General features: G+C 34.0%; 6 protein-coding genes across 6 annotated transcripts; 1 reads left to right on the forward strand and 5 right to left on the reverse strand.

Annotated features, from left to right (window-relative positions):
* On the reverse strand, positions 1–691 carry LOC135120423 (attacin-C-like). Its single transcript, XM_064044761.1, has 2 exons — positions 526–691; positions 1–438 (listed from the first exon to the last, which is right to left on the reverse strand). The coding sequence occupies exons 1-2, from the start codon at positions 636–638 to the stop codon at positions 54–56; spliced, it is 498 nt and encodes a 165-aa protein (XP_063900831.1). The 5' UTR covers positions 639–691; the 3' UTR covers positions 1–53.
* A 1,742-nt stretch (positions 692–2,433) lies between these two features.
* On the reverse strand, positions 2,434–3,110 carry LOC135120516 (attacin-C-like). The gene is made up of 2 exons (XM_064044867.1): positions 2,955–3,110; positions 2,434–2,871 (listed from the first exon to the last, which is right to left on the reverse strand). Exons 1-2 carry the CDS (start codon positions 3,065–3,067, stop codon positions 2,487–2,489), a joined length of 498 nt encoding a protein of 165 aa, XP_063900937.1. The 5' UTR covers positions 3,068–3,110; the 3' UTR covers positions 2,434–2,486.
* An 817-nt stretch (positions 3,111–3,927) lies between these two features.
* LOC135120597 (uncharacterized) lies at positions 3,928–4,710 on the reverse strand. Its single transcript, XM_064044962.1, has 2 exons — positions 4,474–4,710; positions 3,928–4,371 (listed from the first exon to the last, which is right to left on the reverse strand). The coding sequence occupies exons 1-2, from the start codon at positions 4,620–4,622 to the stop codon at positions 3,987–3,989; spliced, it is 534 nt and encodes a 177-aa protein (XP_063901032.1). The 5' UTR covers positions 4,623–4,710; the 3' UTR covers positions 3,928–3,986.
* Positions 4,711–6,779: 2,069 nt separating this feature from the next.
* Positions 6,780–7,539, reverse strand: LOC135120687 (uncharacterized). The gene is made up of 2 exons (XM_064045056.1): positions 7,321–7,539; positions 6,780–7,209 (listed from the first exon to the last, which is right to left on the reverse strand). The coding sequence occupies exons 1-2, from the start codon at positions 7,431–7,433 to the stop codon at positions 6,825–6,827; spliced, it is 498 nt and encodes a 165-aa protein (XP_063901126.1). The 5' UTR covers positions 7,434–7,539; the 3' UTR covers positions 6,780–6,824.
* A 2,453-nt stretch (positions 7,540–9,992) lies between these two features.
* LOC135120775 (uncharacterized) lies at positions 9,993–10,647 on the forward strand. The gene is made up of 2 exons (XM_064045130.1): positions 9,993–10,119; positions 10,172–10,647. Exons 1-2 carry the CDS (start codon positions 10,019–10,021, stop codon positions 10,536–10,538), a joined length of 468 nt encoding a protein of 155 aa, XP_063901200.1. The 5' UTR covers positions 9,993–10,018; the 3' UTR covers positions 10,539–10,647.
* A 1,391-nt stretch (positions 10,648–12,038) lies between these two features.
* LOC135129129 (uncharacterized) lies at positions 12,039–17,257 on the reverse strand. Its single transcript, XM_064056214.1, has 5 exons — positions 17,053–17,257; positions 13,641–13,775; positions 13,269–13,420; positions 12,965–13,183; positions 12,039–12,641 (listed from the first exon to the last, which is right to left on the reverse strand). The coding sequence occupies exons 1-5, from the start codon at positions 17,114–17,116 to the stop codon at positions 12,231–12,233; spliced, it is 981 nt and encodes a 326-aa protein (XP_063912284.1). The 5' UTR covers positions 17,117–17,257; the 3' UTR covers positions 12,039–12,230.
* Between the last annotated feature and the right edge of the window lie 1,008 nt (positions 17,258–18,265).

Below are 18,265 nucleotides of genomic sequence, written 5' to 3' on the forward strand. Positions count from 1 at the left end.
TCTTCAAAAATCATATTTAATAGGAGTAATAAATTATGGCACAATAAATATTTTTAAAATCGATGTGAAAATTTAAGTCCTCCATAGTAATTAGGTCTTCCAGTTCCCCAGGGTCCCCCATAGTGTCTGTTGTAGTTGCCAACGGCATCCAAACGAGAATTCCCTCTTCTCCATATATTTGCATTTCCTGATGCACTCAAGTCGGTACCACCCCGGTGGGTATGTTGAGCGCCGACATTCAGACCTGAACCTGAAGGAACATGTGAGTATCCCAACTGTCCTGTTACACTCAGGGGTCCTGATGGATGGAATTGTTTTGAAGCAGAAGCAGCCCCATCAAGACGATGAACTCCGTTGTTAAAAATGGTACCCTGATGATTTAGGCTAGTCCTGACACCACCACCAGCTCCCCCTCGAATATCAACGCCTGTTGCTTGCCTGTAAGTCAATGTAATGGTAATTGTTTATGGTACAAAGGGGTTTCGTTTTCTTGATTGTCGATGAAAAAAAAATCATAAAATTTACCTTCTCTGGCGATGTAGAGGCACCAAGTAGTATTCTTGTCCCCTGGCATCTTGAACGTTGTATGCTGACGAAGCAGCAAAGCAAGCAAAAGCAAAAACAAGAATCGTGTTCATATTCCTAGCTGGAGTGATGATCGTATGAAGTACTGCCGAAAAATTGGATGCCTGAAGTTTTATAAGGAGTGAATAGATGATTAAGGGGTTTTACTGGATTCAGCATACAGGGAATTACAGAGTCCTGGGTTGCGAATATGAGGTCAAATATTTAATGATAGTGGCATCACTCGGCTGGACTGATGTAAGAGCTCGGTATACTGATAACAGTGTTGTTTATTTATGGATATCTTGAAAATAACCACGTCAAAAATTAAAACCTTATCATTTCTGTGTTTACTAAAAAATTACCGTCTAACAAGGAAAAAAAGTGATTCATGTACAAAATGATTTACAAGTCTATAAAATATCTTTCATTTGTTCTTTTAATCTTTTGGCAGTTTATGAAACAAGTTTCATTAGCAATTCTTTTAGAGTACGAATCTCAAAATTATAAAATGAGTCGTCGAAGGAGTTCTCTAAAAGTGATTAAATAATGTTATTGATCCAAACCTGATATTTTTATTCGATAGTACAGTGTATTTAATATTAAGTGTCTTTTTAAAGTTAAATTTCTGGAGTTGTAGTTTCTGTATAGTTAGCCAATAGATATTACTATAAATCTGGAAATATAAGAGATTCTAATGTGACAGTAGACTAAAAGAATATTCCCAAAATAACAAGAATAATGGTTTTAACAGAAGTTTTGGAAACAAGAGTTCTAGAGATTCTGCTTATTCATAACGAGAAACTTACTGCGTCATTAAGCAAGTATTCAAAACCCCAGTGTAACTTTAGTAAAGGTCATGTAGCTCTTCTTTGGTGTGTATAAATTCAATAAGTTCTCAGTATTTAAGTTATGATATTGTTACGATAGACCGGTATCTAAAATCGGCGTGGGTAAAACTCAACCATTTATTTTTTAGTAACTCAAATGTACACGACGAATTACACAGCGATTAAGTACAAAATAATTCCGGCGCAACTTAGTTGCACTCTGTCTTGACTGAACTGGCTGAATAATCATCGTTTCCGAAGACGGCCTCTATTTAAAGCCATACTTTCCTTCTAGAAGTTCCGCAGTCGAGGTCTTTCTCGATTGTCCATCGCGACTTCCGCTTCCAGGCTTTCCTTTAGCGAACCCCGCCCGGCCGCCGTCATCCACGATGCGTCATCATCACCGTACATACTAGAAAACCCATACTGGGTCGGCGTATCAAAATTTTTGAGTGTAATGCTATTTCACGTTCGGATGAAAAAGTGTTATTTCAGATATACTTATAGAATTAAAAACTGTTTCAACCACAATAGCTTAAAAAAAAAAATACTGATTTTTTTTGTACTACAAAAATTTTGTGATGCACTCGTATTGTTCCGTTTTTATAAAATAGTTTTCGTGTAATAAAACTGCCAAGTACTTTTATCAAACTGAATCTTAATTTTTTTATCGAGTTGTTCTATATTTTACAAACGCTTTCAGTTCCGTGCACATTTTTTTATTTTTTGCTTAAGTTCATTGACTCTAGTCTTTTTAATTAGAATTTATTTACAAATGAGTTCACTTATGTGGGGATATACTTCTCGTTACATTACTTCCTTTTCTTGGATTTTAGTTGTCACCAAGAATGTATAATACTAAGCATACACAATTTTCAAACCACAGAACTCAGAAATATGGAAATAACAATTAAGGCAGTTTTCTCTTTAGAGCTTTAAAAAAATGTTTTCTGTTCTTCTACTTTACGGAAACACATTTGTGAATAATTTATGTGGAATGTCATATATTTAGACTAGCAGAACCATTTAAAAACAAAAGTTTTAAAAAGTCATATTTAATAGCAGAAATAAATAATGGTACAATAAATATTTTTAAAATCGATGTGAAAATTTAAGTCCTCCATAGTAATTAGGTCTTCCATTTCCCCAGGGTCCCCCATAGTGTCTGTTGTAGTTGCCAACGGCATCTAAACGAGAATTGCCTCTTCTCCATATATTCGCATTTCCTGATGCACTCAAGTCGGTACCACCTCGATGGGTATGTTGAGCGCCGACATTCAGACCTGAACCTGAAGGAACATGTGAGTATTCCAACTGTCCTGTTACACTCAGGGGTCCTGTTGGGTGGAATTGTTTTGAAGCAGAAGCAGTGCCATCAAGACGGTGAACTCCGTCGTTAAAAATGGTACCCTGATGACTTAGGCTAGTCATGACACCACCACCAGCTCCCCCTCGAATATCAACGCCTGTTGCTTGCCTGGAAGTCAATGTAATAGTAATTGTTTATGGCACAAGGTGTTTTTGTTTTCTTGATTGTCTATTAAAAATCACAGAATTTACCTTCTCTGGCGATGAAGAGGCACCAAGTAGTATTCTTCGCCGCTGACATCTTGAACGATGTATGCTGAAGAAGCAGCAAAGCAAGCAAAAGCAAAAACAAGAATGGTGTTCATGTTCCTGGCCGGAGTGATTTGTATGAAGTACTGCTGAAAAATTGGGTGCCCAAAGTTTTTATACGAAGTGGACAGATGGGGTTTTACTGGACTCGGCGTGCAGGGAATTACAGAGTCCTGGATTGTGAATATGAGGTCAAATATTTAATGATAATGGCATCACTCGGCTATATTGATGTAAGAACTTGCATACTGATAACTGTGGTCTGTTTATTTATGGATATATTAAAAATAACCACGTCAAAAATTAAAACCTTATCATTTCTGTGTTTACTAAAAAATACCGTCCAACAAGGAAAAAAGTGATTCATGTACAAAATGATTTATGAGTCTACGAAACATTTTTCATTTGTTCTTGTAATCTTTTGACAATGTATGAAATAGGGAAACTAACGCTACAGTGCAGTATATAACGAAATTTAGGAAATTTTTTAGAGTACAAATCTCAAAATTATCAAACGAATCCTCAGAAGAATTCTCTAAAGATTAATAAATAATTTTTCCAAATCTGATATTTTTAATCGATAGTACAATGTTTTTCATTTTGAGAGTATTTTAAAGTTAAATTTCTGGAGTTGTAGTTTCTGTAGACTCGGCCAGTAGACATTATTATAAATGTAGAAATATAGGAGATTCTAATGTGACTGCAGAGTAAAACAATGTTCCCAAAATAAAAAGAATAATGCTTTTAAAGACGCTTATTCGGAACGACAAAGTTGCTGCTTCATTAAGCAAGTATGGGGATCTTCCTGTGTAACGTTAGTAGAGATCATGTATCTCTTTGGTTAAGATAAATTCCATAAGTTTTTGCTTTTTATAATGCTAAATTTCGTAATTTAACGGATAACAAGAAGCATATATATGGACACATTAAAAATGTTTATTTAATAACAAATTAATTATGACACAATAATTAATTTTAAAATCTAGTTGAAAACTGAAGTCCTCCATAGTAATTCGGTCTTCCAGTTCCCCAGGGTCCCCCATAATGTCTAGTATAGCTACCAACGGCGTCCAAACGAGAATTTCCGTTGCGCCATAAGTTTGCATTTCCGGTCGCACTAAAGTCAGTACCACCCCGAGAGGTACGTTGAACGTCGATATTTAGACCTGAACGTGAAGGAATATGTGAGTATCCCAATTGTCCGGCTACGCTCAGAGGTCCTGACGGACGGAACTCTTTTGAGATAGAAGCACCGCCAACAAGACGATGAACTCCGTTGTTAAAAATGGTACCCAGATAATTTGCGCTAGTCCTAATACCACCATTAGCTTCCTTCGAAATGTCAAATCCTGTTGTTTGTCTATAAAGGTGTATTAATGCTATATTGATAGTTTTTCATGGTATAAGAATTCACATTCAAAATTTCGAAAAAATTTGCTTGAAATGTACCTATAGAACTTACCTCCTCTGGCGATGAAGGGGTGCCAGATAATATTCTTCACCGTCGCGATCTTGAATAACGTATGCTGACGAAACAGCAAAGCAAGCAAAAGCCAAAACAAGAATTGGGTTCATGACTGGAGTGATTCGTCTGAAGTACTGCCGAAACATTGTTTGCCCTAGTTTTTATAAGAAATTATCAGATTGTTAAGGGATTTTTTCCAGGATAGGCGCTACAGGGAATTCCAAGGTATTGGGTTGCGAATATTATATCAAATATTTGATTTTAATGGCATCATTCGGTTGCGGCTGAAGTGATGTAATAGGTTGTTAAACTGATATAGGTTAAAAACCAAAACCTTATCATTTGTGCATTTTACTGATGATGACCATCTAACAAAGGAAAAAGTGATTCATGTACAGAATCTTATATGAGTCTAATTACTGTTTTTCAGTTGTTCCTGTAATATTTTGAAAATTTTTGAAAGAGTGAATTTTGAAATCTGGTGCTGCAGTATAAAAGTTGTTTAAACACATGCATTTAAAATTACGTTTTTTGTTTAATAAAAAGATACATTTAAAATGAGTTATCTTTGATTTCCTCAAATGTCACTTCAATAGTACATGTATCTAAATCTGATATCCTTGATCGATGGTGTGTTAATATTGAGGGTTCCTTTGAGGCTAACTTTCTGGCTGTATATTGTATCCATTTCTTGCGGTACATTTAATTTTAGGAAGTATAGTTCTCTGTTAGTTCACGAGAAAATCGCAATAAAAAGACCGCAAAACAAATCTCCCGAATATAAGAATAAAATTACCCAACACGCATGTCCAAATCTCCATATAGTACAATTCAAACAGATCGCAATCGACCACCAATCCTCAAACATAAGAATAAAATTCTCAACGAAGGACGCCGCCTTTAGTAATCAAGATGACTCAGGCTGATACAACGAAAAACCGGACGCCATTGGAACTGAGTGATCCAAGTTAAAAAGATTTAAACATTTACGAGTTAATCTAACTCAAATTCGCGAAAATCCGTCGGTTTTACGGCTAAGAAGAAATCCTATGCATGGTGAATTTCGACTTTGTAGAATCGCAAAATACTGTTTAGAGCGCACCACAACGTGGCCCCACGAAACACCTTTTCATTACATACTAATAAGAGACAAAAGTCATATAAACTTTTGCACCAGAAACAAAATTCAATCAAGTCCGGAGGTGCCATCGCTTGTGATGCTGCAGTGAACCGCTGAAATCTTCCAACTTGAATCGCTGCCCGAATTTCTGCTGAATTCTTAAGAAAGCTGGACTTGGGGAAGAATTTCCATATTGTGTCGGTGGATTTCTACTTGCAGTTTTATTTGATATTATCTTCGTTCTCGTGCTGCTCATCATGTATTTCTGCCTTTGGCCATATTAAGTCTAATTTATGCTTTTTTTTTCGGTGGTCTCCGATGCGTTTGGTATGAGCGGATAGCACCAGCGCAGAGGTTGAAAGAATTTTTAACATTAACAAATGCTCTTGTTCGCGATACGAATTTTTTAGGTGAGCATTTTAGATGTTTAGTTTTAGGTTAGTTTATATTCTCTGGGGAATATTTCTTCGATATCCACGGGGACCTTAGTTTTAATTATTATTTTTGTGATTTTTAGTAGTAATTGGTTAGGGTTTAAATGCCCAGTCGCAGTTTTCTAAGTAGCAGAGTGCAATACTCGAATTCGCATCATTGTAGCTTTCACGATTTTATAATTAAAATTTAATTACACGTATAATTGTTAGCTTGTAGGAGGTATCATATATATTTAGGGATTTATAAATTTACTCTGAATTTTTGGATCGTACATGCAGTTTAGCTTTCCATTTCCACACCAGTATCTCAAAAATTTCAAATCCACTACACAATTCTTTTTCGAAACGTATAAAATAAATCCTCAACACACCAAAGCAAGAAAAATCTATCTTAGTGTTTATCGAGAACTCTTTATAAAAATTTACCGCCGCAGATTTTTAGATTTATGAAAATCGTTATGTTTTAATGTAAAATGAAATTGCGTTTTATTCGTTTACACTGAAAAATTAATTCCAGAATCTTTATATGCTTCATGATATTCCAAATAAAATTTATCTTTTATCATTGTTATAACTATGAAATGAATTAATAATTATTTTTCCTAAAATAGCATTTTTTTTCTCAGAGAGATATTACATTTTTTAGCTTTATGCGATTCTATCGACGTCCTATCATGATTGATTGTGATGATATATTATTATTATTATTAATTAGGTTAACGGGAACATTTAAAAATGGAAATGTTTAAAAAATAATTCTTTATTAATAAATTAATCGCGGTAAATAAATAATTTTAAAATCTATGTGTAAATTGAAGTCCTCCATAGTAATCCGGTTTTCCAGTTCCCCAAGGTCCTCCATAATGCCTGCTGTAGGTACCAACGGCATCCAATCGAGAATTTCCTTTACTCCACAAATTCGCATTTCCGCTCGCACTCAAGTCAGTACCTCCCCGGTGGGTATGTTGAGCGCCGACATTTAGACCTGAACCTGAAGGAATATGCGAGTATCCCAACTGTCCTGTTACACTCAGAGGTCCAGATGGACGGAATTCTTTAGAGGCAGAAGCCGCACCATCCAGACGATGAACTCCGTTGTTAAAAATGGTACCCTGATGGTTTAGGGTAGTCCTAACACCACCACCAGCTCCTTTTGAAATATCAACTCCAGTTGTCTGTCTGTAAAGTGTTTAAACATGTTAACATTAGCGTCGTGTTTAATAAAAAATGTTATCTACTCGTTGCTTTAAAAAGTAGCTATTACCAATACTTAGAATTCATAGAACATACCTTCTTTGGCGATGGAGGGGGACCAGGTAGTACTCTTGACCGTCGGCAACTTGCACGACGTATGCCGATGAAACAGCAATGCAGGCAAAAACAAAAACGAGGAGCTTGTTCATGGTTCGAGTGAGTTGAATGAATTGATGTTGAATAATTGGATACGTCTGCTTTTTATACAAATTGGACGGCTTACTAAGGGACTTTTTCTGGACTCGGGGTGTTGGGAATTCCCACAGTGTTGAGTTCCGAATATTAGGTTAAAAACTTACTCACTCTGCTGGATTTATGAGACATATTATTATACTGAGAATATAATTCATGTATCACATGACCCCATTTCTTCCAATAGAATTTGTTCAAGCCCTTAGTTACATGTCTATCACAGCGATAATAATTTTATTGCCTTATTGTGGTCTGTTGCTACCTAAATTTAAAAACTGTCAAATTGACAAATTTTAGAATTTCATAATTTTTTTTGTCTTTTATGGCTTGCCAACGTTGGGGGCAAGCTCAAAACGACGAAATCAATTCTATTATCAAAAAATGTGTTCATTTATTATATTCTCATGTTGAATATAACTCGTGATATGATTAATAATTGAAGATATGGCTCGTGAAACCGAAGCAGCACATTCAACTCGTGCTTCGCACTCGTTGAATCTGCAGCTCGGTTTCACTCGAAATATTATCGATAATAATCATATCACTTGTTATATTATAATTGAGAATATAATTCATGTAACACATGATCCCATTTCTTCCAATAGAATTTGTTCATGCCCTTAGTTACATGTCTATCACAGCGATAATAATTTTATTGCCTTATTGTGGTCTGTTGCTACCTAAATTTAAAAACTGTCAAATTGACAAATTTTAGAATTTCATAAATTTTTTTGTCTTTTATGGCTTGCCAACGTTGGGGGCAAGCTCAAAACGACGAAATTAATTCTATTATCAAAAAATGTGTTCATTTATTATATTCTCATGTTGAATATAACTCGTGATATGATTAATAATCGAAGATATGGCTCGTGAAACCGAAGCAGCACATTCAACTCGTGCTTCGCACTCGTTGAATCTGCAGCTCGGTTTCACTCGAAATATTATCGATAATAATCATATCACTTGTTATATTATAATTGATAAGAGCGGTTTATTTGTTTACCAAAAAATTAAAATGATATCAACTGTGTTAGGAAAAAATAAATTTATATTAGGAAATATTTATCTAATAAAGAAAGAAAACCAATTATGCACAATGTATTTTGCATATCAAACAAATTTTTTTTTCAGAAAAAAAAACTGACAATAAATTACATGAATGTGAAAAGTAGTAGAAATGACGAAGAACTAAAGGCTTGTAATTAAATGATAAATATAAAATAGATTTTTTTTAGGTAACTTAAATAGTTTGTTACGTACCTTAATAAGTTTGTTCAGTAGAAATTGTAAGTATTAAAGTAAAACGTGACCAGTACAATGTGCAAGTATTTAACTGTGCTGTGTTTAGTAAAAATAATAGATGTTCAGTAGAAATGCTAGAGTGTCTGGTTGACCTAACTGGCGATGGCACGTTTTAATGAATACTCCTATTTAGTAAAAAAATAGTAATCTATAAGTACATACGAGTAATTGTAACAATAGCTAGGAAGCAATATTTTTAACAAATACTTTTATATATACATTGTTCTTTGTAAAAATTAACATAAAATTCTAAGAAAAAAAAAATAGATCACATTTAAACATAGAATACACTTTCATGTATTAAAAAAATAACAATAAACATTAAAATAATAATAAAAAACAGTCTTCACTGTTTCAATAATAACAAATAAATGATTCTATATAATAAAGATTAACATGCATATTCCAAAAAAAATGATGAGATTATCTATCACGTGTGGGGTGTTAACTATAAAGAACACCATAATTTTCTAACGAACCTGTTCAATTTCTACTGAACGTCTATGATTTCTACTGTACACCCAACATTATTAACTAAGCTTTCGTTATTTTTCCAGGACAACAGTTTTATTTACTGGACAAAATGAATAGTATACATAACTTCCATGATAAAAACATATCGTTAAAATTAGTTACTGGAACAAAAAATTTGTTATATGACATTTATATTTTCAAATGAACAATTGTATACCTAATATATCGGCAACTTGTCGAAAAAATATTATACTGAGCAGAATATTTTTACCGGTATTGTAATAGGGTCCACCTGATAAATGGCGACTTTCATGTTTTCTTAATGACCCTTACGGTATGAAAAAGTAGGTTCTCCGTTTCTACAACCCAAATTTAATTTTTTTTATTTCTCTACAAATTTCATAAAGCATATTTACAAAATTAAATGTATGATTGTTGTACTCATATAAATATTAATAATAATATTATAATTATACGTAAAATTAGTAAACGTGTTTAATGTATTTGTCGATAAATCAAGAGCATCGTGACCATGCCTTCACGTTTCCATTTTCTTGATTCAGCGAACCTTTTCTACTTGAAATATGAATTCCCAGAAAACAAACACCTTAACGCTTATCTTTTACAGGTGTAATTTTACGAACGTATACAATCGAACTTCTTCCCAACGCCGAGGGAATTACAGCTTTCTTACTATAAAACAACTTGACAAAAAGCGAATCTTAAGTCACTTCGTACTAGCCACTCAAGCTCGACAACCTCCACCATGCAAAACACAATTCTCTTCGTATTAGCCTCTCTGGCCTTGTCCTTGGCCTTCCCAGCCGGTCCTGCGAACCCCCTTCCAAAACCAGAGGATCGTCAGAGGTAAATTAAAACAACCGTATCCAGAACTACCAACTAAAAACTGACTTTTCAGAGAAACTACCTATAAAATTGAAGATCCCGGGACTCTCAATGTTTTGCATCGCCAGAAAGTGTTCGAAGATAGTAAACATAGAGTGGATGCCACTGGTATATTGAAACAGGATTTGTTAAACATCAGGAGACCAACGCAGGTTGGCGGAAGAGTCGATTACAACTACAAACCCGCAGACACTAAGTTGGGCGTAGAGGCGATAAATAATGGTCGTTTTGGTACTGATGTAGGTGTTGAAGCCACTAGAAATGTTTTCAAGGGTAGGAACAGCGATCTGGAAATTGGAGCTAAATACGGGCAGCACTTTGGCGGACCTGGTGGTCGAAGCGAACCCTCCTTCGGCGGGTTCGTCAGAGGTCATTTTTAAGACCGTTTAACCTCCAGGAGTATATGTTTAAATAGATTAAATTATTATTGTTTTATATAAGATCGTTATTTGTTTGAATGTTATGTATGAATGCTTTTTGTAAAAATTGTTCTTAATTTGGTAATATAAGTATAACAAAAAAGCCGAAAGTATTTTTTTTTTACAAATTATGTATATGATAATCACTGAACGTACAGAGGCAAGAATTTATTTTTATAATATGTATACGTGTAGTGTGTAGTTTAACACAAATCATCGTACTGAGAGGGTGTCACCCAGAAAACTTAATTAACTGTAACTGAAGGAAGTTTTCAAGGGATACTTTGAATCCTCTGTTATTCTTCTTATTATGATTTAAAGCTGCTTATCAGTACATTTCTTTATCAGTTTGCAAGTGACACTTCGTGTGTTTTATTAGTTCCAGCCGTCTATGATATAAGTTCTTGTTCTACTAAGCCATTTTAAATTTAAATACGATAAAAAAATAAGACCATGTGATTCAGAGTTTAAGTAATAAAGAAAAGGAAGCGACGTCCGCTATTGCACGAAAGTAGCTCGATTTAAATACTGATAACACAAAAGTGGAAAAAGTATTTCTGAAATGTTGAATTAACCCAAAGCAAAAACAATGTTCTAATTTACCCAATATGTTTATGATTTTCTGTTTTATGAAATGACGACTTGGTTAGTAGTTTTGCAAGATTTAGAAAAGTGTAACATTTATGTTTATTAGATTTACAAACACTAGATTTCTCATTATTACTGCATCGCATCAAAATTTATAAGTTTTTCGTTCGTTACTAAATTTCAAAATGACTTCCGAGAAGATGTCAGCCACTTACGGTATAAGATGCTAGTGCTATGTGGAGATTTTTAAAAAAGCCTTAATTTACTTTATTTAATATTTTGCTTCCAAATATAAATATGTATAAGTTGTAGATACCGTTTTATTAACTGCCATACAAAATTATTTCAGCAACTAAAATTTAGGCCCAATATAAGCAGGTCATGTTTGAACAGTATTTAACTTAAATTATAAAAGTGAAACACCTCTTATACTGAACCAGATTCTAATCCAACATTTTTTAGTGGATTTTGCGTTCGTTTTCCGTATCAGAATTCTTTAGTTATAACGGTTGTGTTTTATTTTTTGACCTTAACTACATTAAAATCTGTGTTCCACAAAGTTTAAGACCTTAAGTTGCCAAACTAATGAATGGAGGCGATACGCTCCAATTTTTCATGTAACTAGGTAAGCGAACTCCGGTGGGAATCGAACCGCACGTTTACCGCTTGCCGGGCGGGTGCCCTTACCACTAGACTACAGAGGAGCTTATCTTTCTTAGCTTACTGCTACCTATTATTGTGCCGCTACATAACCATGTAGTGGATATAAGCCAGTCGTTCCTGCTTTGTTTTAATCTTTATAATTATAACGATACTTACTATGCATTTGGTACGTCAGTTGTTATGCCACAACACTAACAAATAAAACTTAACTTTAGTAATAAAGACAATAATTTATTCTTTCATAAAAAATAAAAAATCATAGCCATCTCCAACAAAATCAACATTAGTACAAAAACTGGAACAATGAGTAAATAAATAAATAAATAATGTAAGGAGGTTACAGGTTCTTTGGCAGGTAATTTATAAAAAATGTCAGTCTGTTGTCACAAGTTATCCGTTTAACTATCTTGGATTTGTTATTTTTTCAAAAGGTTGTCTGGATCCAGTTGAAAAGGGTACGTTGTATTCTGCGCTGCTGAAAACTTCAGCATCAGGATTTATAGGTGCACCAGCGTCGGCCATTATCTGATTTACATATGTATCTCTGCTTAAATCAGGTGGACGATAAACAGAATCGACTGAATTATCTTCAAAACTTTCAAAAGGCTCAATCGAGTTCCATTCTGAATTTCCAGTTGTAAGTTTCTCGAATTTAGTTCCGGGTGAGAAGCGCTGGGGTAATACTGATTTGACAGAATTTCCTTCCATTCTTTCCAAACTTTCCGTGCCGTCTTCACTCAAGTTTTCATTGGTAGCTTTTTGAGACGGAAGGGAAGAATCGGTTTGGTCAAAGGTTTCAGTGGTGCTAGAGTCCTAGAGAGAAAGAGTGCAAAGAAATGAAATAGTGCAAGAAACACTTAAAAGTTATAGTGTTAGAAGCAATAGGTTAAGCGTTAGTCACACTTGACAAATTACTGCTGTTTGTAACGAGAACTAGAATCTTTATTTGTTATAGTAGCACTTGTACATTATTTTATTACAAAATAATGTAAATGTTATAGGATCTGCAATCGCATTATTACGTAAGGTGGTTTTATATAACTAAAATACGTTGGTAAGGTCAGTAAAAATAAAAATTATAAGTACTGTGCATGCAATCTCTAAGCAGCTTGTAGTTTTTCGGGGGTTTTACGAACCTCGGTCTCTCTATTTTTTGAAATTTCATTCTCGAAACTGTCTTCTACGGATTCGGGTTCTTTTGGCGGAGTGGTGATGCTTTCGGCGTTTTTCTCCGTGGTCAGCTCGCTGCTATCCGGTTGGACGTCAATAATGCGCACTTTGAAGAAAGATCCGCCATTTTCACCTTCTTGGTTGTACGAAGTTTCATTTATGACAACTTTGTGTCCATCAATCACCTGGAAAAAGAATACGCATTTAGTTGCTGGACTTGACGAGGCACAATTACCTGATATTGCGTAACATAGTACGCTTCGTACCTACCTTTGTAACTGAGGTGGTATTTCCTTTGCTCAAATCGATATCAGAAATACCAGGAAATGCTGGGAATGGTCCGTTATTGTCAATGGTACCATTTCTGAATGGCAAATGTCGCAAAAGGTAGTCCATTTGTTGCCTCATTCGGGCCATCATTGCTAGAAAAACAAACAAATAAATAAAATAATCATGTGTATTGAGGCAAAAGCGTGCACCCGTGAAGCAACTGCATCGTGACATAATTCGCGTTTCTTGACTATTGAGTGAACATCGTTTTATACTTATATAAAGAGAAAATAATTTCCTCGTAGGAGTTAATTAATAAGAAAAGCCTACACAAGTCCTTCCGATTCTAAATTAACAATTTTCTATGCTTACCTGCGAAGCTTCCAAATACATCGTCGAATGGACTGTACCATGGTCCTCCGCCAATCACGCCGGTGTCCACAATAGGCCTACCTGTTTGGTCTTCAAGTGGGACGAATTCTACTTCCTCCGACGCTTCCCTCCGTGCTGCAACGATTATAAATTAAATAGAAACTTGTTCAAGGCTGATCAAGTATTGCAGATGAGTAAACAACAAAAAATATTAGTCATCAGTTGCACGATTTTAGTAATATCCGCATCTGTGTATAGGACGCGAATCAGTAATTTGTGACCGTGCAAGGACGTTTCGGTATCGAAATATTCCAATCCCAGGAAATATGCAAACCGCGATTCAAGCTATTTTTAAATGATAATATATCGTAAAGTTCAATGTCGAGAAACATTCCAAGAAATAAACGCTTCTAAGACGTTCCTGAAATTTCTATAAGCACGGTCAAAGAAAGTATGGATTTACCCAATGCTTGGAGCTTGTTTTACCGGTACACGCAATGTGTGTCGATCTGTAACAGTTGTTACTTTGCAAATCTTTTTGTTTAATTCGCGTGACTATTGTAAGCCACATGACTGCAGCAGATATTGTGTAATGAAAAACACCCATTTAAGGTTAGGAGGTTGAAGCAAGAGATTCATTTCGCGTTATGGGCGTTGTAGGTCAGTTTTCATAAAAGCAATGCAGTTTATTGAACTCTGCATTGTTATGAACATGACTTGATCAACCGTTGAAAATGCTGAATAAAGCAGAAACAGCTATCAATGGACGGGTGAGATTTGCTGAAATTGACGACTGACGTTTCAAATCTATAATTAAAACCTTTTGTTAGAAATATCTTGCACAGGAACGATTGTGGTTGTTTATCCTGTAGGTTTCTGCTGATTTCTCTGTGCTTAAATGTAAGCTGACCAAGTGCTTAACTAGATTAAAACTTTATCATTTATTTTATTAGAACAACTGCGATAATATCGTCCGTTTGTGCGAAGATATGGAACCTAATTTTGCAGGAAGAATGGTTTCAAACATGACAGAATAAGTATTCTCGGTAGTGATTTTTTTTAGTTTGAAATGACTTAACTGAGTTAAATTAAAAAATCAACGAAAATTTAGAAAAATGTACAAGGATACAAAGGTCATATGGAAAGATATGCTTCGAGCATTCGTTGGAAGGTTAGCATATTTTAAGTTTAATTTAACCAAGAACTGACTGAAAAGTAGGTTAAGTAAGATATTATCAATATCATAATATAGTATTTATTATTACATACTGTTGATAAACAGATTTATCTACACATACGCATTTTTTATTCGTTATTTAGACATTCCAGTGATTCAGTTTACAAAATATTGATGATTAATTGAAATAACCCACTATAAATGCTATTTGCAATTGTCCGATAGTGTTGTAAAAAAATATTGGTCGATTATCTCTTTTCGATATTTTTTTACAATAACATTTTTTCCTTCATCAGTATTTTTTGTCTTGCAATGGACACTCAAGAAATATATTTCTATATCCACTGCTGACTCCAATTTTTGCGTGATTGGTAATTTGAATTTCAGAAAATCATCTTTGCTAAAAGTGTAATTATAATGAGTCCGATATTTAACTTGCACCATCAAGAATAATCAATCCTTTTTTGAATGATCTTTTTCGTTGTAACGACGTACAGTAGTTGTTTTTGTTGTTATCGTGTAATATTATATCTACTTTTAAAGTTTATTATGTTATTTCCTTTTTTATATCGTAAGGTGATTTGTTCTATTATGAAATGTTTCTATTGTGAAAAAAAAAATAATACACGCATAGGCATTGGTTTATTTCGCCTCTTTCGGATTGTGTAACTAACGGGTGATCGGAATTGAGAGACAAGATTCATTATAGTCACTTGTTATAATGACAACGAACATTCAAATGTTATAGTTATTTTGACAGATGGATACGAATCATTTTAAATAAAATTTTTAAAATGTCTAACACTACTAAGAAGTGGCAAATCTGAAACACACAGGTCACTGGATGAAAGAGACATTTATGAAATTTATATACTAACTAACATCCTACGTAGCAACGAAAAAACTTACATCAAAAAATAAAGAGGATGCATATTGTACATTAATTGTTATTAGTCAACTGATGAGAAAATTTTGATTTAATTACACGAATCACAACTCGAAAACTTAGCACTGGGTATGTTACATTTTTTTCACAATCATAAATAATAAGCTTGCAAATTAAGCATTCCCCTTTAAAAGGCGAAAACAATGACGTTCACAGAATTTCAATATCTGAATCCTGAATCCGTATATTCTGCATATATTATTCGGCACAACCATACTCACTTCCCACTGAACGCTATAGAAAATACTCCTATTATAATAAAAAAATTAAAAAACCTCTATATTCTGTAGTTTAAAAATAGATTTATTAAACTATTACCAACATTTACAACCAAATATCAGAAACTTTATTATGGTTGTTAAATTTGAATTAATCGTTGAAAAAAAAATCAAAATTTCGTTCCAGGAAATTAAGAAAATTTCTTGTTGTCTTTAAAAATTGCGTTACAGTCATTTTGTATTTTAAATGTTGAGTCAATTTTTGTAAATAGTGTACTTTTTTCTCTGTATTTTAGTAAACACTGTTAAACATGGAACTTTTGCATAACAGTACACCTGATTTTTCTTATAATATTTTTCTAATACTGTGTACGTCAAACACTTATTACACAGTTGTTATGTGCAAACGATATTAAAATGATATCAAAGTTTAAATGGCAAACCTTGAAGTGACTTGTTGGGTAGAACATTCTAGCCATTTCCATCATTTTGAACACGTTTCTAAATTGCGTACCTGCATAACTATTATCTTTTAATGAGACTTTAACAATAACCACCATTATTTTACAGTTTCCTGCCGCTTTCAATTTTATTAAATAGGGGCTTAAATAACCGTTCATTATCATTAACCGACTACAAAATTTTGATTACAAGTAACAGAATTTTTGCATTTTTTGTTTACTTTCTTGAGTGTCGTTCAAACCTTGAGATCATTTGTAATAAATAACACTAACACCAGTAGCAATGTCATTAAATTATAAACAACACGGACAGTTTTTATTATAATTGTAAATCCAACAGGTCAGGAACAACATTATTAAGGCCGCTGGATTCCACGAATATTGATGCTTTGCAAATGACAAAAAATCAAGAATCATTACACCTTCGATTTAATAGATGTAGCTTGCAAAATAAAAAAACACGAATCGAATTTTCTAGAACTACAAAGGTATATCATTTAAACGTGTTTTATTTATAGCGAGCTACTTAATTAGTTTCCGATTGAGTACATTGCGGCGTCCTTGATTTTATGCCATAATACAACAAAATAATAACGTGAATGAAACTTACCAGGATGAGCATAAACGGCGGCAAAGTAGCTCAAGGAGAAAATTAAAGCCCATGTCACTTTCATCTTGGCGATACTGATTACAAAAATTCGAAGTATAAAAGTTGCTAAGTAGAAGAAGCGCGAGAACGTACAAACACTATGCGCATCGAAAGCGGCTTCAGCTTATGGTGAAAAGCAATTTGAACGCACCAAATATAAAAGCCGCGAAGATGACATGCGTTTGACGTGTGTGATTTCCCCCTCTGCTGAAAAACGGCGCCATCTTTAAAAATCGAATTCGACGGGGATATAATTAGATGAGGTTTCATTATGAACTGTGATTAATGCAGAGTTCTGCAGAATTGTTTATTTCGGAACTATGGTGTAATAATTTCTCCTCCCACGCGTTTAGGTCTGTCGGAACCGGTGGTTATTATTGACTCAATATCTGGAATTTGTTCTCGGGTTCGAGAAGTTCAATTTTTTTACAGGGAAATTTTATTGATTGTATGGACAAATTACCGTGGTTAACAAAGTGAACGAGGTGTGAAATTTTAAGTTGAACTGGATGAGTAACAGGGGGGACCTTTACTGCCCTTTGGTTTCCTCTGCAGATTACGCATAAACAATTATTCTATTTATAAACACTGATACAGAGGAACCTGCGAATTTTACTTCTTTGAATTGTGGCCGTTCATTGTGGGCACGTCCATCATCAACATTATCATCATCTAAATAATGATGTCATCTCTTTTGTTGACGACGTCAGTATACCACCGTGACGTGACGACCTAAGAAATCACATGGCCATCCATATATAGACTATATCTTATATTTTATGTGGGAAGAAGTCGTGAGTGATTAAATTTAAAATAAGGTTTTATGATAGAGTAAAAGCGTGTTGCTGGTCTAATCTATTTCGGAAGATTCTCTGAAACAAGTATATTTTTTATAAATTTTCAGGTTTTGAGGTCTTTGAATACCTGTTTAATATTTATGAAAAATGTATGTGTCATTAAAATTGCCTCACACTACTGCTGATATTAAAGTAATCACTAAATTATTTACCTATTAATTTCTTCACCACTAAACCACAAAAATATCTACATTTTAAAGATTTGTTTAATATACCTACATTAATATAATTATACCACGAAGCACTAATTATAACGTAATTGTTTTCTAAAATTTATCAAGTATAGATTGATATAGTTGTACCACGAAACACTAATT

This window comes from Zophobas morio, unplaced genomic scaffold (genome assembly GCF_036711695.1).
Source record: "Zophobas morio isolate AGI-343-1 ecotype UQ-CSIRO unplaced genomic scaffold, CSIRO_AGI_Zmor_V1 ptg000002l, whole genome shotgun sequence".
Lineage (NCBI taxonomy): Eukaryota > Metazoa > Arthropoda > Insecta > Coleoptera > Tenebrionidae > Zophobas > Zophobas morio.